The sequence below is a fragment of the Giraffa tippelskirchi genome, chromosome 12 (genome assembly GCF_054371585.1).
Source record: "Giraffa tippelskirchi isolate mGirTip1 chromosome 12, T2T-mGirTip1v1.2.pri, whole genome shotgun sequence".
Lineage (NCBI taxonomy): Eukaryota > Metazoa > Chordata > Mammalia > Artiodactyla > Giraffidae > Giraffa > Giraffa tippelskirchi.
In genome coordinates this window covers 53761136-53781682 of record NC_137286.1, presented here as the reverse complement: position 1 = coordinate 53781682, position 20547 = coordinate 53761136, and the positions used below count along the sequence as shown (strand labels likewise).

The 20547-nt window shown below is 42.4% G+C and overlaps 1 protein-coding gene across 4 annotated transcripts in view; it reads right to left on the bottom strand.

The window, feature by feature from the left end:
* MCTP2 (multiple C2 and transmembrane domain containing 2) overlaps nt 1-20547 on the bottom strand; it is a 255126-nt gene that overhangs the window by 181519 nt on the left and 53060 nt on the right. For all 4 annotated transcript variants that reach the window (XM_081552154.1, XM_081552155.1, XM_081552153.1 and 1 more), the window contains exon 2: nt 12543-13076. In XM_081552154.1, the coding sequence (XP_081408280.1) occupies nt 12543-13010 (468 nt within the window). In that variant the 5' untranslated portion in view covers nt 13011-13076. The remainder of the gene's footprint in view (nt 1-12542; nt 13077-20547) is intronic.

The following is a 20547-nucleotide window of genomic DNA, read 5'->3' as shown; positions in this document are numbered from 1 at the left end:
TCAGAATGCCTGTTCAGGACAACTCAGGTCTACCAAATGGCTGAGTCTACGTGTATGCAATTTTCATACAACCTTTAGGAGGTTATTGATTATACAATCATGGTATACACATTTATTTTCCCCACTCCAAAAATTGTTTAAAATATTATCTAATACACAAAATATAAGTCAAAAATGTGCTTCTGTGTGAATATTCACTGCCTATACCAACAAATTAAAGCCCAATACTTGCCTTTATAAAGTTTAAACACTGAAACACAGCCCCATCTATCCATTTGTGTATTGCCTATGTATATATGTATATACTTTCTGTGGGTAATTTCATGCTACAACACCAGGGCTGAGTAGTTGCAACAGAGCAACTACTACGGTTCACAAAACTGTACCTATTTATTACCCGGCTCTTTACAGAAAAAGTTTGCCAACCTTGGTAGAGGGAACTTCTCTTACCACATTCAGTAACATGTGCCCACTGACTTTCCATATCCTTTTCAAGACTGCTAGCAGTAGGTACTTTAAAATAACAATGGTCCCCTCTTTACTCTGGTTAGCACTTCATAATCGACAAATACACACTTCTATTAACTTCTTATAAGAAGTCCATGGGCTGTCATTAGTAATTCACCAATTTACAAATTGAGAGCCAGAGCTAAGAGGCTAGATGGTTGCCAGAGAGAAGCAAGAGAGGTTAGTTAGCCCTTCACCTGGTATCTGCTCTTCACTGCACACAACTGCTCCCAGAACCAGGAGAATCCAAAAGCAGAACACTTCACCTGACGCACACAACAGTCAGCTCTGGCCAGTAGGAGACAAAGCCCTGGAGCCACAAAGACCTAAGTCTGAATCCCACTTGCTACTTCCTGGCTTTGTGGCCTTGAAAAGTTTACTTAAAGTTCACGGCCACAGGAGTATCTCTAAAATGGGCAAAAAAATCTATTACCCTTACAGGCTATGAAGAGAAAAATTCATTCCTTCAAAGATACCTACCCAAGTTCCTTCTTTGGAGCAGACTGTACCAGGCTCTCTGTATAAAGAATGAGCCCAACAGGTGTGGTCCAACGAGACAACATCTACACAGCACTTAGCAGACTTCCTTCCACATCATCTCTCAGAGTGCCATTAAATTGGTGTTGCCATTCTATTATTTTTATTACTATGAAGACAGTGGATGTGTTTGGGAAGACTGAAGAGAACAACTCAATGAAGGTGGTCAGTAACCCAAGTCCACCCCTTCAATCTGACCATCCCTTCCCCACTGACACTGTTATGATGGCAGATAGACCATCAAGGCGGGGCTTCCAAAGTGGTGCAGTGATGAAGAATCCGCCTGCAATGCAAAAGATGTAGAAGATGTGGGTTTGATCCCTGGGTCAGGAAGATCCCCTGGAGGAGGAAACAGCAACCCACTCTAGTATGCTTTGGCTCCATCACTTCATTCTTTCTGGAGTTATTTCTCCACTGATCTCCAGTAGCATATTGGGCACCTACTAACCTGGGGAGTTCATCTTTCAGTGTCCTATCTTTTTGCCTTTTCATACTGTTTATAGGGTTCTCAAGGCAAGAATACTGAAGTGGTTTGACATTCCCTTCTCCAGTGGAGCACATTTTGTCAGAGCTTTCCACCATGACCCATCATCCATCTTGGGTGGCCCTACACGGCATGGCTCATAGTTTCATTGAGTTAGACAAGGCTGTGGTCCATGTGATCAGATAGGTTAGTTTGCTGTGACTGTGGTTTTCAGTCTGTCTGCCCTCTGATGGAGAAGAATAAGAGGCTTATGGAAGCTTCCTGATGGGAGAGACTGACTGAAGGGGAAATTGGGTCTTGTTCTGATGGGCGGGGCCATACTCAGTAAATCTTTAATCCAATTTTCTGTTGATGGGTGGGGCTGTGTTCTCTCCCCGTTATTTACCAGGGGACAAACTATGGTGGAGGTAATGAAGATAATGGTGACCTCCTTCAAAAGGCATGCACTGCTACATTCAGTGCCCCCAGCCCTGCAGCCCGCCACCACCGATCCACACCTCTGCTGGAGACTCCTGGACACTCACAGGCAAGTCTGGGTCAGACTCTTGTGGGGTGCTCCTTTCTCGCTGGGTCCTGGCACACATAAAGTTCTGCAAGGAGATCCAGCCAGTCCATCCTAAAGGAAATCAGTCCTGAATATTCATTGGAAGGACTGATGCTCAAGCTGAAACTTCAATACTTTGGCCACCTGATGCAAAGAACTGACTCATCTGAAAAGATCCTGATGCTGGGAAAGATTGAAGGCGGGAGGAGAAAGGGATGACAGAGGATGAGATGGTTGGATGGCATCACCTACTCAATGGACATGAGTTTGAGCAAGCTCCAGGAAATGGTGATGGACAGGGAGGCCCGGTGTGCTGCAGTCCACGGGGTCACAAAGAGTCGGACATGACTGAGCGACTGAACTGAACCAGTACACTTGCCTGGACAGTCCCATGGACAGAGGAGCACGGTGGGCTGTAGTTCACAGGATCGCAAAGAGTTGGACATGGCGTAGCGACTAATACACACAATCAAGGCAGATCTCAGGAGGGAGCTGTCTTCCTCTCTTCTCTCAGCTTATTAACTTGTACCTGCTTCCTCCGCAACTCCAATCTGAGACAAACTCACTTACTGCTATTCCCAGTGTTCACAGCAGGTATAGCAAGTATCACTGTATGCTATTGATCCATCCTGCCCTGCCTGTCGGAGAAGGCAATGGCACCCCACTCCAGTACTCTTGCCTGGAAAATCCCATGGACGGAGGAGCCTGGTAGGCTGCAGTCCATGGGGTTGCTAAGAGTCGGACACGACTGAGTGACTTCACTTTCACTTTTCCCTTTCATGCACTGGAGAAGGAAATGGCAACCTACTCCAGTGTTCTTGCCTGGAGAATCCCAGGGACGGGGGAGCCTGGTGGGCTGCTGTCTATGGGGTCGCACGGAGTCGGACACGACTGAAGCAACTTAGCAGCAGTAGCAGTAGCAGCCCCGCCTGTGAGCAAACACAGCACCCAGCCCACAGGGTACCTTTGCATCTGCTCATCCAGCATCCCGGGTGGTTGCTATGGGAGCAGAGTCAGCCGGCAGGATGGGAAAGCCCCTGTGCTACATTCTCAGAAGTAACTCAGACACCTCCCACCGTCCTCTCCAGTCAGAGTGCTTCCCTGCTCTCTCTGACACACACCAGGCACACCCCTACCTCCCCAGAATCTGTATGCGGTCTCTTCTCTACTTCAGGAACGCGTTTTCTCCCAACACGAGTACAACGTGCTTTCTCACCTGCTTTAGGTCTTGTGTAAATGTTATCTTCTCAGAAGAGGTATTTCCTGACCCCTGTGTTCAAAATGGTCACACCTCCATCTCAGCACTCCTAAATGCTTCCTCTGCTTTCTTTTTCTCCATTCAGTCTATCACTTTTTGAATATATCTGGAGCCCACCACCATCTAGACTAGGATCTCCAGGAGGAAATACACTGCGGTCCGCTTTGCTGACTGCTGTGTTCCCAGTACCTCAGGGCAGGATCAGCACACAGCAGGCATGGGAAGTAGGGGTGGGGGGGGGGAAGGGAACAATTCCATGAAGGACCCCAGGACACGGTCTACACGCTTGTCTCACTGACATCATTTATGTGGAGCAATGATTTCTGACATAAAACAAAAATAGTAAAGAACACGTAACTGAAGTGTCGAGAAACCGACGCCCTTGTTTAATTCTGCAAGCTGTCGGCCATTTCCTCTCCTCTGCGGCTTGTCATCTTGCTTCTCTGTGGTCTCTAAACTGAAGCTCTGTGGTTGCCAAGCAGAGTTTCTGGAACTATCCCAATAAGGTACTCCTCTACACCACTCAACTCGTCCACATAAGCTTGCACCAAAGTGAGCTGTTTAAAACTTCAGCTATCAAAGTGTTAGGGAAGGAGGGACCCCACTGTGGGGTTACATGGATGGGGGGACAGGGATAGTATTAATCCTCCCATTCAGGACGATTGCCTACAGACCAAATAAGCCATTCCATCACTATAATTTAAAGGGGGATTTAAAAAGGCACAGTTTTCTTTGACAATCAACTCTTTCTAGATCACCAGCTCTGAGTTCTCCTGAAGTGCACATCTACATTTCTCTAAACCCATGATATATACAGAGTTTTGTACACAGGCTTTAGATTCAAACAATCCTGGATTTAGGTCCTGGCTCTGACACTAGTTGGATATTAGGCAAGTCTTTCAACCTCTTTGGCCCTCGACTTCATGCTGAAAAGGTAATGATAAAAATAACAACAGTAATAAATACAACCATAATCTTAGCAGTGAGTCCTCATTGGGCACTTGTGATTGCCACCTCCTGGGCTAAGAGCATTCTATTTTTCTAGTGTCATAAACAACAACCTTAAATACTTGGATTTATTCCCCACCTATCTGAGTCTTAACCTCAAAACGCATCCGCTTCAGGCCTTTCTGGCCACATTCTCGGAGCAATCTCTCTGCTTCTCTTTCACCTCAAATGGCTGGTTTTCTCACACTGACTGCCTCATAGTGCTGGTCACTGTTTCCAGTAATCGGGTTTCATCTCAACTCCATCATCAACACCAAGGATGAGAACCAGAGGTGATTCTGCATTTTCTAAAGTCTTAACCCTGAAAAAGTACCTTGTAAAATATCTACTGGGGGGAATGCTGACAGGAAAAAGAAGCAAGATAAAAATAAAAGAAGAAAAACTAAGTGACTCTCCCTTTGAGTCCCCCTAATTTTATCTTCTTCATGTAAAAGGAGACATTTGGGAATTCCTTCAGAACTCACCTACCCACTCAAGGTCTCCATGGATCAGCATTTCCCCCAAGCAAACTGAATTTCTATGGCTCCCCCAGCACATAGCGGTCAACTTCAGACACAAAGTGAATCAATATATTTTACATAAGTTGGCTTGCAGAAAGACTGGGAGCAAAGGAAGAAGACATCATCTCTGCTCTTCCAATCTAACACGAGAGACTGACTTCTACACAGCTGGCCGAACACGCCGTGGTGGCGGTGGTGTGGGACAACAGCATGAGATGCCCTTTGAGCAGCTTGAGCCCCGAGTCTCAGTGGTGAGAACAATGGGAATGAGACTGTAGAATCACTTTCATCCATCAGAGGGGGGACATACATAGTTACCTATAGGAGACAATCTGGTTGCCAGGCAACCAGTGAAAAAAGTACAACCAATAAAATGTCAATCATACAAAGGGACAAGTATGAAAGTGTGGTAAAATGACCTGCCCATTTGAACCCTGTAGACAGGAGAGGAAGCCTATCCCATAGGATGTTAAGAATCTTGGCTTCATTAGCAAGTGAGACAAATCCCAGTGCAGGCCTCAGATCACAGATGTTCCACCCCTTACCCCCTTGGGAAAGCTACCCGTGAAATAAGTTACACCAAGGATACCAGCAACCATTAATTTTGTTGTACACCGGGTGTGTCACACGCTAACCCCTACCTTCCTCCTCATTTCCCACCCATTTCATAAAAGCAATAGAACGCTGTCTGCTACTCATTAGAAGAAACAGATAAACCAGATCTGAGACAAGGATTGTTGTTGTTGTTCGATCGCTCAGTCATGTCTGACTCTTTGCAACCCCATGGACTGCAGCATGCCAGGCTTCCCTGTCCTTCACTATCTCCCGGAGTTTGCTCAGACTCATGGCCATTCAGTCAGTGATGGCATACAACCACCTCATCCTTTGTCGTCCCCTTCTCCTCCTGCCCTCAATTTTTCCCAGCATCAGGGTCTTTTCAAATGACTCGGCTTTTCCTATCAGGTGGCCAAAGTATTGGAGCCTCAGTTTCAGCATCAGTCCTTCCAATGAATATTCAGAGTTGATTTCCTTTAGGATTGACTGGCTTGATCTCCTTGCAGTCCAAGGGACTCTCAAGAATCTTTTCCAACACCACAGTTCAAAAGCATCAATTCTTCGGTGCTCAGCCTTTTTTACTGTCCAGCTCTCACACCCATACATAACTATTGGAAAAACCATAGCCTTGACTATATGGACCTCTGTAGGCAATGTCTCTGCTTTTTAATATGCTAACGAGGTTTATCATTGCTTTTCTTTCAAGAAGCAAGTGTCTTTTAATTCCATGGCTGCAGTCACCATCGACAGTGATTTTGGAATCCAAAAACATAAAGTCTGTCACTGTTTTCATTCTTTCCCCATCTATCAGGCATGAAATGATGAAACTCGATGCCATGATCTTCATTTTTTGAATGTTGAATTTTAATCTGGCTTCTTCATTCTCCTCTTTCATCTTCATCAAGAAGTTCTTTAATTCCTCTTAATTTCTGCCATAATGGTAGTGTCATCTGTATATCTGAGGTTACTGATATTCCTCCCCACAATCTTGATCCCAGCTTGTGCTTCATCCAGCCCAGCATTTCACATGATGTACTCTGCATGTAAGTTAAATAAGCAGGGTGACAATATACAGCCTTGATGCACCCCCTCTTCTCAATTTGGAACCAGTTTGTTGTTCCATGTCCAATTCTAACTGTTGCTTCTTGATCTGCATGCAGGTTTCTCAGGAGCAAGGTAAGGCGGTCTGGTATTGCCATCTCTTTAAGAATTTTCTACAGTTTGTTGTGGTCTACACAGTCAAAGGCATTAGTGTAGTCAATGAAGCAGAAGTAGATGTTTTTCTGGAATTTGCTAGCTTTTTCTATGATCCAGTGGATGTTGGCAATTTGATCTCTGGTTCATCTGCCTTTTCTAAATCCAGCTTGTACATCTGGAAATTCTTGGTTCACATACTGTTGAAGCCTAACTTGAAGGATTTTGAGCATTACTTTGCTAGCGTGTGAGATGAGTACAATTGTGCAGTAGTTTGAATATTCCTTGGCATTGCGTTTCTTTGGGATTTGAATGAAAACTGACTTTTCCAGTCCTTTGGCCACTGCTGAGTTTTCCAAATTTTCTGGCATATTGAGTGCAGCACTTTCACAGCATCATCTCTTAGGATTTGAAATCGCTTAGCTGGAATTCAAACACCTCCACTAGCTTGGTTCAAAGTGATGTTTCCTAAGGCCCACTTGATTTCACACTCCAGTATTTCTGGCTCTAGGTAAGTGATCACACCATTGTGATTATCTGGGTCATTAAGATCTTTTCTGTATAGTTTGTCTGTGTATTCTTGCCACCTCTTCTTAATATTTTCTGTTAGGGCCATAGCGTTTCTTCCTTTATTTTACCCATCTTTGTATGAAATGTTTCCTCACAGATGACAGGAATTCAGCAGGACTCCCATTCATTTAAAAAATACGTAAGGACAGACTTGTGGTTGCCAAGGGAGAGTGGGTAGGGAAGGGAAGGATGGGAGATTGTGGTTAGGAGATGCAAGTGTTCATATACAGAATGTATCAAAACAAGGTCCAACTGTATGGCACAAGGAGCTGTACTCAATATCCTGTAACAAGTCATAATGGAAAAGAGTACTTAAAAAAAAGAACGTATATATATACATATATATATGTATATATATATATATATATATATAACTGAATCATTCTGTTGTACAGCAAAAATTAACACAACAGTGTAAATCAACTACATTTCAACAAAAAATTTTAATTCACTGATAACAAATTCAGATTTTAAATGAGTATTGAACTTGGGCTCCACGCCTTTCTAAATCTCTCTATATTTTCAGTCAAAACTATATAAAAAGTATTCACTGACCATATGATTATTTTTTTTTCCAACAATACTCCAAAAATTCTGACTTTTAAAAAAATTTTTAATTGGAGGTAACTATTTTACAACGCTGTATTGGTCTCTGCTGTACAACAACATGAATCAATCAGAAGTATACATATATTCCCTCCTTCTTGAGGCTCCATACCACCCTTCTAGGTCACTACAGAGCACTGGGCTGAGCTCCCTGTGTTATACAGCAACGCTCCCAACACGAGGCCTACACAAGCCCCTGGACCAACCTAACCCACTAAGGACAGAGACCAGAAGCAAGAAGAACTATGACCCTACAGCCTGGGGAAAGGAGACCTCAAACAAGTCAGTTAGACAAAATGGAATGACAAAAATATCGTGCAGATGAACGAACAAGGTAAAAACCCACAAGACCCAATAAATGAAGAGGAAAAGGCAAACTATCTGTAAAAGAATTCAGTTATAATAGCAAAGATGGTCCAAAATCTCAAGACAGAATAGAGAAAAGGCAAGAGTCACTTAACACAGTTAACAAGGACCTAGAAAAAATAAAGAATAAACAAGCAGTGATGAACAGCAAAATTATCAAAATTAAAAATACTCTAGAAGGAATCAATAGCAGAATAACTGAAGCAGAAGAGATAAATGAGCTGGAAGATAGAATGGTGGGAATAACTAGCAAAGAGCAGAATAAAGAAAAGCAAATGAAAATGATTGAAGACAGTCTTGGAGACCTCTGGGAAAATATTAAATGCACCAACATTCAAATTATAGGAGTTCCAGAAGAAGAAGAAAAAAATCAAAGAGTCTCAGAAAATATTTGAAGAGACTATAGTCAAAAACTTTCCTAACATGGAAAAGAAATAGTCAAGTCCAAAAAAGCACTGAGTCCTATAAAGGATAAAAACCCAAGGAGAAACATGCCAACACACATATTAATCAAACTAACAAATTAAATACAAAGAAAATATATTAAAAGCAGCAAGAGGAAAGCAATAAATAACATACAAGGGAATTCCCATAAGGTTAACAGCTAATCTTTCAGCAGAAACTCTGCAGGCCAGAAGGGAGTGGCAGGATATATCTAAAGTAATGAAAGGTAAAAACCTAACAAGAAAGAGTACTCTACCCAGAAAGGACCTCATTCAAAATCCAGAGTGAGTGAAGTCACTCAGTCGAGTCCAACTCTTTGCAACCCCATGGACTGTAGACCACCTGGCTCCTCCATCCATGGAATTTTCCAGGCAATAATACTGCAGTGGGTTGCCATTTCCTTCTCCAGGGGATCTTCCCATTCAAAATCGAGGGAGAAATCAAAAGCTTTACAGATAAGCAAAAATTAAGGGAATTCAGCACCATCAAAGCAGCTTTACAACAAATGCTAAAGGGACTTCTCTAGAAAGGAAACACAGAGAAGGACAAGACCTACAAAAACAAACCCAAAACAGTTAATAAAATGCCAAAAGGAATATATATATATATATATACACCAATAATTACTTTAAATATAAGTGGATTAAATGCTCCAACCAAAAGACAAAGACTGTCTGAATGGATACAAAAAGAATCATATATATGCTGTCTGCAAGAGACCCACTTCAGACCTAGGGACACATATAGACTGAAATTGAGGGGAAGGAAAAAGATACTGCATGCCAATGGAAATTGCGAGAAAGCTGGAATAGCAATTACCACATCAGACAAAACCGACTTAAAGAACATTATAAGAGACAAGGAAGGACACTACACAATGATCGAAGGATCAATGCAAGAAGACGTGACTTTAAACCATAAGATGAAGAGAACTTGAAGAGAAAAGACTAAGGAGAGCTTTATGAAGCTGGATGCATACACCACCGTCACCAATGTCTGTATTAAAAAAAAAAACAGAGAACAGCAACACTGAGCACCTGCCAAGGGCCAGGCATGGAGCTGGGGCCTGAGGAAACCAAAACAAGTTAGACAAGGCTCCTCCAGCCACACCCACCCTCCAGTTAACAGAGCCTTAGTGCAAAACATCAGCAAGGGAGGGGCTCACTTCTGCACCATGTGATAAACTGCAACCTCAGGTAGTGGGAGAAGCCCACAGGATACAGGGGGAGGCGGGGAGAGAAGTTGAGTGCCACAGCTGACTACAAGTGATCCTACAGGTCTGATGAGCTGCAGCCCACTCTCCATCCCCTGCAAACAGCTCACCACGCTGACAAATGGCAACGAGGGGCCGCAGAAGGAAGATACAGCCTCAGTCTAGGTCAATTATGCTTCGAGCAGGAAAAGAGAGGCAGAAGATTATTTCTCAAGCTGTTTGCTGTTTGCTTAGTGGCTGAGTTTAATCAGATTACCCAGAACTATCTACTCTTAAAAAAACTGTACCATCCAGGCTTTTTTGCATTAATGGTAAAAGATAAAATAACCACTACCAACCACCCACCTGCAATCCATCCATTCTCCATCACATCACTGACCAGCCTTCAGCACAGCCCACTGCCACTGCAGACACACATCACACATACCACATCAGAAAGCTCCCCAAGCCTTCACTCCAGGCAGAGCAGAATGCTTCTCACCTTTGGCCTCCCCCACCCACACTGGGGCTTCCCCGGTGTCTCAGCTGGTAAAGAATCTCCCTGCAATGCAGGAGACCTGGATTTGATCCCTGGGTTGAGAAGATCCTCTGGAGAATGAAATGACAACCCACTCCAGTATTCTTGCCTGGGAAATCCCATGGACAGAGAAGTCTGGCAGGCTACAGTCCACGGGGTCACAGAGTCAGACACGACTGAGTGACTAAACCACCACCACCACCACCCACACTTCAGGCCTGTGTTTGTCATATTTCCTTACCTGTCAAATCCTACTTATCCTCTGTGCCAGCCTGCATACTGCCTCCCATAGGACATGTCCCTGGATCCCCCCATATGATCCCGGCTCACTGAGCTGCTGGGATAAAGGCTTGGATGCACACTCTGTCCTGACGTTTGTTTACCTCTTATGCTACACTTAATGCTGTGCAAAGCTATGTCCCCATGGACCAAATCCTGAAGGCAGGGTTATGTTCTTCTTTACAATAGACCCTCTACGGTGCCCAAGATAACGTGTGCGTGCTCAGTTGATTCAGTTGTGTCCGATTCTTTGTGACTCTATGGTTTGTAGCCCGCCAGGCTCCTCTGTCCATGGGATTGATAGAGTAGGCAGTAAATATGTATAGTCAGTGAACTAGTTTAATAGCACTAACTTTTAAAACAATTTATTCTAATTTGAGTTTGTTAGCCTATCAAGGCTAAGGAACCCACCTATTTTTTCCTGGTCAGTTAATAAATAGCAAGAAGGTAAGATTAACCTGAGTATATAATTTAATATCTTACCTCCCTCATACTGAACTATGAATTATGAATTATGTTTAATAATTCAATTTATATTTTGATTAATGGAAACATATTTCAAATTCACAAATGGTAGTAAAAAAGTCACAAAATTTTTACAAAAAGGACTTCATAAATGTTAATGGGAATGAAACAAATAGGTGTCATTTAATGGTTAATGGTGTCCTAACTGGTAATGCTTCCCAAAAAATAAGGCCTTCAAATATCTACAATCCCATCCTCCAATGAAATCTGAACATATGGCATAATTAACAGGCTTTGGTTCTAAATATACAATCAAAAATCCTGGTTGAATAACTCGTTTTCTACACAATTAGAATACTAATCTTGAATATAGAAAAATTAAGCCATTACCTGAACACTGAAACCTACTTCATGTGCCACTAATGGAAGATTTAAAAAAAAAAAAAACTGATTAAATTGATTATCCAAATCATAGCTTGGTAACCTCATGCTAAGTCACTTCAGTCGTGTCCGACTCTGTGTGACCCCACAGATGGCAGCCCACCAGGCTCTGCCGTCCCTGGGATTCTCCAGGCAAGAATACTGGAGTGGGTTGCCATTTCCTTCTCCAGTGCATGAAAGGGAAAAGTGAAAGTGAAGTCGCTCAGTCGTGTCTGACTCCCAGCGACCCCATGGACTGTAGTCTACCAGGCTCCTCTGTCCATGGGATTTTCCAGGCAAGAGTACTGGAGTGGGGTGCCATTGCCTTCTCCTGGTAACCTCATAACTACATTTAAATTAAATTCATCCTAGAAATGTAATATCTGTCTCATAATTATATTTGGTCATTTTATCTTATAGAAATACTAAGGCTTTATAAAAATTTCTGAGTGGATAAGAACTTGTTTCCTTCAGTGTTTGGCTATTTTTAGATATTTGGTATTTATTCATTTATTTATTTGAGTTCAGTGGTCTTAGTTGCACCATGCAGGATCTTCTAACTGCAACGTGCAAACTCTTTAAGCTGCAGCACGTGGGATCTAGTTCCCTGACAAGGGATAGAACCCAGGCCCCCTGCATTGGGAGCACAGAGTCTCCCTGGCAGTCAAAAGGAGATACATATATTCCTACATTTTTTAGGAATATGAATGTGCATTTTTTGTCTGTGAGTAGGACTGGGACATACATTTCAGCAAAAAGTTAACGGAAAAGTTATGCTCTTGATTTCTTTGCCAGGAAATGGAAAACTGAAAACACATCCAACAGGGCTTTTAATGCCTCAAAGTGTTCTAGGAAGGTTATTTGTAATACTTTTAAGATACACAGAGGTCAACCCCCAAACGAAGGGGAACACTGGGTACAATCAATATTACCTTCATTTAAATGGTTGTAAATGACATCCTCTCCGTCCAAACTAACCACAAAAATAAATCCCAACCAAAATTTCCAAGGGCACTGAATGCACTTAGAAAGAAGAAAAACAGAGAAACGGGAAAGCGCGCAGGCCGGGTCTCACCTCTGGCCCTTCTGTCGCATCCTCTCCAGGGGGGCTTTTCTGGAGCAGACCCAAGGTGCCGTTGCTGGAAGCCCTCCTGCCCTCGGCGGAAGAGGTGGCGGTCTCCTCGGAGTCTGTTCCCACCACATGGGGGGGGCCCGCTTCTTCCTGACTCCAAGCCAATTCTTCTTCAGACTGTTTCAAAGAGCCACTGCTGCTCTTGGGAACGATGCCGGCTGTCGACAGGCTGCTGGGCACCGAGGTGTAGGACGACTGGGGGCCGGAGTAAGGCCGCCCCTCTAGGGCCAGGGCCTCGGCCTCCAGGAGGTCCGGGACGGACAGGCTCAGGCGGCGGTCCAGACGACGCTGGGCCCGTAAGTCCAGGGCTTTGCTCGAGGTCTTCTTCACCTTCCTCTTGCTCAGGTTGATCAACAAAGGTCTGGTCCGCTGCTTTAATGAGCCCCAGACAGATGGTTTATCCAGGTCCATGGCTGCATGAAGACACAGAAGTCCCTCTGGGGAAGAGTATGTCTCTCCGGGACACTTCAGTGACTCCTAGAAAACAGAGACAAGGAGAAAGAATATGAAGCTTCCCTGCGCTGTCAGGGCACAGCAAAATGGGAAACACGACTCAGGGAATCTTATCCCTCCCACTAAGTGATCAAAACTAAAACATCTAATGGGTAACGTCTACAAAAAAATAATTGGTAACATCTATCCTGGTGGCTTAGAGGGTAAAGCATCTGCCTGCAATGCGGGAGACCCAGGTTCCATGCCTGGGTAGGGAAGATCCCCTGAAGGAGGGAATGGCAACCCACTCCAGTACTGTTGCCTGGAAAATCCCATAGGCAAAGAAGCCTGGTGGGCTACAGTCCATGGGGTTGCAAAGAGTCAGGCATGACTGAGCAACTTCACATGACAAATATCAGGAAATACATTTTTTAGGAACTGAATCTTAGCGATCTCTTTAATCAGAGTAGTTACAGAAAAAGCAATAAATGAATGAAACTATAAGGTTGACACAAAAAATGTTTTCATAAAAGGACTGCTTTCTGAGTATGGCTTATTTCACTCCAGATTCATCTATGTTGCTGCAAATGGCACAATTTCCTTCTTTTTATGACTCAGTAACTATCCCATTGTATATGCACGTATACCACATTTTCTTATCCATTCATCCTTCAATTGCCGCCCTTTTTTTTTTTTTCCATATCCTGGTTACTGTGAATAATGTTGCAGAGAATAAGGGATGCAGAGTTCTCTTGGAGAAACTGATTTCATTTTCTTTGAATATATACCCAGAAATGGGATAGCTGGTTTAATTCTAGTTTTCAGTTTTTATAAGGAACCTCCATACTGATTTCTATAATAATTATACCAATGTATAGTTAATGAGATGCAGGTTCTATCTCTGGGTCAGAAAGATCCGCTGGAGGAGGAAATAGGAAACCACTTCAATATTCTTGCCTGGAGAATCCCATGGATGGAGGAGCCTGGCAGGCTACGGTTCATAGGGTCGCAGAGAGTCAGACACAACCGAAGTGACTTAGCACAGTCGCAAAGATGTTATCAATAGCAGTAACTTGAGTCATCTGCCTGCTGGCTGATGAGTGTTCTATTAGCATAGGATTGAAGTCAAATGGGAGAAAGAAGAATCGAGTCTTGGGTAGAGAGATTAACCATAAATTCAATAAGGGATCTTGGTTTAAGGGAGACTCCTTTTCAGTTTCACGTGAACAACATACTTCATACTTTTTATAGATTATATGTATGTGTTTGTGTTTAAATTGTGGGTCTTTAAAGGTACAGAGTGGGCTTCCCAGGTGGCACTAGTGGTAAAGAACCTGCCTGTCAATGCAGGAGATGGGGGTTCGATCCTTGGGTGGGGAAGATCCCTGGAGGACGGTATGGCAACCCACTCCAGTATTCTTGCCTAGAGAATCCCATGGACAGAGGAGCCTAGTGGGTTACAGTCCACAGGATCACAAAGAGTCGGACACAACTGAAGCGACTTAGCTCACGTAACAATGTATATCTCCATCAACAGTATGCAAGAGTTCCCGATTTTCCACACCCTCAACAACATTCATCTCTGTCTTTTTTATTTTTATAATCACCATGTATTCTTGAAATGGGGACTGAAATGCAAAAGTAGGAAGTCAAGAAACACCTGGAGTAACAGGCAAATTTGGCCTTGGAGTACAGAATGAAGCAGGGCAAAGGCTAATAGAGTTTTGCCAAGAGAACGCACTGGTCATAGCAAACACCCTCTTCCAACAACACAAGAGAAGACTCTACACATGGAAACCACCAGATCGTCAACACTGAAATCAGATTGATTATATTCTTTGCAGCCAAAGATGGAGAAGCTCTATACAGTCAGCAAAAACAAGACCGGGAGCTGACTGTGGCTCAGATCATGAACTTATTGCCAAATTCAGACTTAAATTGAAGAAAGTAGGGGAAACCACTAGACCATTTAGGTATGACCTAAATCAAATCCCTTACACTTATACAGTGGAAGTGACAAATAGATTTTAAGGACTAGATCTTATAGACAAGAGTGCCTTATGAACTATGGACAGAGGTTCATGACATTGTACAGGAGACAGGGATCAAGACCATCCCCAAGAAAAAGAAATGCAAAAAAGCAGAATGGCTGTCTGAGGCCTTACAAATAGCTGTGAAAAGAAGAGAAGCGAAAAGCAAAGGAGAAAAGGAAGATATTCCCATTTGAAGGCAGAGTTCCAAAGAATAGCAAGGAGAGATAAGAAAAGCCTTCCTCAGCAATCAATGCAAAGAAATAGAGGAAAACAGCAGAATGGGAAAGACTAGAGATCTCTTCAAGAAAATTAGAGATACCAAGGGAACATTTCATGCAAAGATGGGCTTGATAAAGGACAGAAATGGTATGGACCTAACAGAAGCAGAAGATATTAAGAAGAGGTGGCAAGAATACACAGAACTGTACAAAAAAGATCTTCACGACCCAGATAATCACAATGGTGTGATCACTCACCTAGAGCCAGACATCCTGGAATGTGAAGTCAAGTGAGCCTTAGAAAGCATCACTACGAACAAAGCTAGTGGAGGTGATGGAATCCAGTTGAGCTATTTCAAATCCTGAAGGATGATGCTGTGAAAGTGCTTCACTCAATACGCCAGCAAATTTGGAAAACTCAGCAGTGGCCACAGGACTGGAAAAGGTCAGTTTTCATTCTAATCCCAAAGAAAGGCAATACCAAAGAATGCTCAAACTACTACACAATTGCACTCATCTCACACACTAGTAATGCTCAAAATTCTCCAAGCCAGGCTTCACCAATACATGAACCGTGAACTTCCAGATGTTCAATTTGGTTTTAGAAAAGGCAGAGGAACCAGAGATCAAATTGCCAACATCCACTGGATCATCGAAAAAGCAAGAGAGAGAAGAGAGTTCCAGAAAAACATCTATTTAGGCTTTTTTTGACTATGCCAAAGCCTTTGATTGTGTGGATCACAATAAACTGTGGAAAATTCTGAAAGAGATGGGAATACCAGATCACCCGACCTGCCTCTTGAGAAACCTGTATGCAGGTCAGGAAGCAACAGTTAGAACTGGACATGGAACAACACACCGATTCCAAATAGGAAAAGGAGTATGTCAAGGCTATGTATTGTCATCCTGCTTATTTAACTTATATGCAGAGTACATCATGAGAAACGCTGGGCTGGAGGAAGCACAAGCTGGAATCAAGATTGCTGGGAGAAATATCAATAACCTCAGATATGCAGATGACACCATCCTTATGGCAGAAAGTGAAGAGGAACTAAAAAGCCTCTTGATGAAAGTGAAAGAAGAGAGTGAAAATGTTGGCTTAAAGCTCAACATTCAGAAAACAAAGATCATGGCATCTGGTCCCATCACTTCGTGGTAAATAGATGGGGAAACAGTGGAAACAGTGTCAGACTTGATTTCTGGGGGCTACTATAAACATAAACATAATCATATTAGCAGGACACAAATACATTATTTAATTCACATCTTACAGTTTAACTTGCACATAGGTTTAAAATGCTTGTTTCCACGTTGATTTGAAAATATTTTAGTCAATTTGCCTTTAATGGAGTGTTATATCATTTAGTTGCTAAGTTGTGTCTGACTCTTGTGACCCCATGAACTGCAGCCCTGATCATGGTTCCTCTGTCCATGGAATTTCCCAGACAAAAATAGTGGAGTGGGTTGCCATATCCTCCCCAAGGGCATCTTCCAGACCCAGGGATCAAACCTACATCTCCTGCACTGGCAGGCGAACTCTTCACTAGAGCCCGGAGTGTCATATAGATGTCTGTTAATCTAGTTGGTTGATGGTTTATTTCTTTTATACTCTAATCCTTATGCCACTTAAAGAGGGGTGTTTGTTTTTCAACTATAATTGTGAATTTGTCTATTTCTCTTGTCACCTATATCATTCTTTGCTTCTGTATTTTGAAGGCCTGTTGTTATATCTGCAAACATGTTACAACTAAAACAGCTGTCCTCCTGCTGCTGAAATACAATCTGACAATCTCTATCCTTCAGTTGGTTTGTTTAGACCATTAAGGGCTTCCCTGGTGGCTCAGCTGGTAAAGGTTCGATCCCTGGGTTGGGAAGGTCCCCTGGAGAAGGGAACGGCTACCCACTCCAGTATTCTGGCCTGGAGAACTCCAGAGACTGTATAGTCCATGGGGTCACAAAGAGTCGGACACGACTGAGCAACTTTCACTTTTTAGACCATTAATATCTAATGTAATAATAGGTTTGTGCTTAGGTCGAGCACTTTGTTCCAGCACTTTGTTCCTGTCTGTTTCTCCTACTGTTTCTTCTAGTTCCCCTTTCCTGCACTGGTTAGGTTTATTTAGTGTTCTATTTTAACTCAAATTATCATTCTTTTTTACTATATTTTTGTGTAAATTTTTAGTGGTTGATCTAGGGATTACAACATGCAGAGTTAACCTTTTACCCTTTACTTGGAATCAATAGTTTAGCACTCCAACCGGAATAGAAAAACCAAACCACATGCATTTATTTCCCACTGCTGCTATAAAAAACTACAATCTTAGTGGCTTGTTAAGATAAATTCATTATTTTTCAATTCTGGAGGCCAGAAGTCTAATACATATATCATCAAATTAAACCAAGGTGTTGACAAGACTGCATAATTTCTTGGAAGCTCCAGAGATGAATATGTTTCTCGGTCATTACAGACCAAAAAGTTCTCATTTTCTTGCCGGCTGACAGTGGAGGGCCTTTTGTAGTTGTGGAAGCTGCCCACATGCCTGGGCCCTCTTCTCCACTTTTAAAGCCACCAACAGTAAGGAAAGCCATTCTCAATACTACATCTCTCTGATCCTCTCTTCCGCCTTCCTCTTCCATTTGTAAGGACTCGTGATGTAACTGGCTCCATCAGGACAGTACATCTCAAGATTTATAGCCATAATCACATCTGCAAAGTTCTTTTTGCCATTTATTGTAGCACAATCACAGAATTTTGGTAATAGAATGTGGACATTTGTGAGGGACAGGAAGTAGATTATTCTGCCTTCCATACCACCATATAGGTTTCCTCATCATCTCCTTTTTATAGACTCTGTTACATATACATCTAAATACACTGAAAATTCCCATCAGACAATGTTTTACTTTGGATTTCAATGATGAACCATTTTTTCATAATTCAAGAAAAAAAATCTGTTATATTTCCACCTCCTCCATTCTTGATATTATAAATTTCCTTCTGGTATCATTTCCCATTTTCCCAAGGAATTTCCTTAACTAGCTATTACTTAGAAGGTCTGTTCTCTTGGTTTTCCTTCATCTGAGAATGTCTTCATTTCACTTTCAAGGATATTTTCACTGGATACTGGATTCCACACTTTTATTTCAGCCCTTTAAACATGATGTGATGTTTCTTTCTGCCCTCTGTGATTTCTGATGAGAAATTCAGTTATTTCAATCACTGCTTTCCTATAGATAAGGTCACTTTTCTCTGACGGCTTTCAAGATTTTGTCTTTGTCGTTAAGTTTGCAGCAGTTATGATGTGACTTGGTGTATACTTTTTTGGCTTTATCTTGTTTGGGATTAGCTTACCTTCTGGAATTTATAGGTTTATATCTTTTGCCAAACTTGGAAAGTTTTCAGCCATTATTTCCTGGAATATTTTTTTTAGCCACACACTCTTCTTTCATTCCGAGCCTCTGATCATATAAACGTTACGCCTTTTTGCTATCCTTCAATAGTTCTAGGGTCTCTACAATATTTTGCCTCTCCCATATTCACACTAGATAATTTCTACTGATCTATTTTTAAGTTTCCCAATTCTTTCTTCTGTTGTTTCCATTTTATTACTGAATCCATATAGTGAGGTTGTTATTTTGTAATGTTTTGGGGGTTTTTGGGGGGGGGCACAAGGTAGAGAGGCTATTTTTTAAATTATAAATTTGCCATTTGCTTTTACTTTATATTTCCTATTTCCTTACCAATACTTCCTATTCTAACTTTTATTTCAGGACTGAAGATTATTCATCTGAGCACTTTTACAATAGTTCCCATAAAGTCATCTTTTCATTGCCTTCTGTTGTCTGTTCCCATGTGACTTGAGATTTCTGTACTACTTCATATGGCAATATGAATTATATCCCGAACATCTTGAATGTTCTTACAAACTCCTGTGCCTTATTTAAATATATGGTGAATGTTGATATTATTTTATTACCAAGCACTTGATTTGGTTAGCTTCTAGCCATTAATTCCAACCCACCTTCTATGGGCTATAGTTTCCATGTCAGTCTCATTTTCAAAAGCTATGCAAAGCCATTCAAATTTGCACTGGGTGTGCACCATGCAGAGATAAGTCTGGGACTTGAGTGAATTTCTATTTGTTAATTCCACCCTCAAAGCCCTAGGTATGTGAATAAGAAGGATCAGATCCATTCATATGCAGACTGCAGTAAGTCTGGGAGTTCACAAATAGATTTATGGGATCAATCCCAAACTCCTTCTGACTCGCCTCCTCTGATACCTTCTAGTGCCCTGGAACTCCCCATCCCCTCTTTAGTCAGCGGCAACCGCTTCTAGGACTGCACCAGACCAGTAGGAGGATGGGCGGTGGGAGAAGCAAGCCATGCTGCAGCCCTGCCTTTCATAACTACAGCTTTACCGACAGGCTGGTCCCTTAACTTATTGCCCTGGTTCCTGCAATTTCCCACTGCCAGCTGTTCTTGCTGCTGCTGCCTCTGCCACAAGACTGTCAGGGGGCTGCGGCATGACAAAACTGAGGAAAAGGGACAAAAAAAGATCAGAGATTTTTCCCTTTTCTCGAAGCTTAAAGGCTTCTCTTTCCTACTCCTTGAGTCAGAACTAAAAGGGTCTCCTGGACTTCTGTTCCAACACTGAATTCTAGATTTTGGACTGCATTGATTTCAAGCTGGGGGGATTAGCAGAGAGAAAAATTGTAAGCCCACCTCTAGTTTAGTGGTGTTTCATTCTACCGTTCTTCCCTGCGCTTCCCTGGCGGCTCAGTAGTAAAGAATCCGCCTGTCAATGCTGGAGACGCAGGTTCGATCCTTGGGTCGGGAAGATCCCTTCCAGAAGGAAATGGCAATCCACTCCCTTCTTCTCACCAGGGAAATACCATGGACAGACAGAGCCTGTGGGCTACAGTCCACAGGGCTGCCAAAGAGTCAGACACAACTTAGAGACTAAACAACAATTCTTCCCTAGCCGACATGCTAATATTTACTTTTCAGAGACTTCAGCTAGCTTCACCTGGCACTTCATCCAGGTTCCTGTTTGTATTCACTGGGGGAAAAAGGTTGGAGTGGTTTTATTCAGTTTCACCTGGAACCAGAATTATTTTAGTTAAGTTTCGCAAAAGCATTTTTACCAATTTCCCCAAATGTCCAATGCCTGGTGTGCAGAACCACAAACATATAAACACAAAAGGTATGTGCCCAGGAAAAAAAAGTAAATCTTAAAAGTGTACATAAAGCTTATAATACATG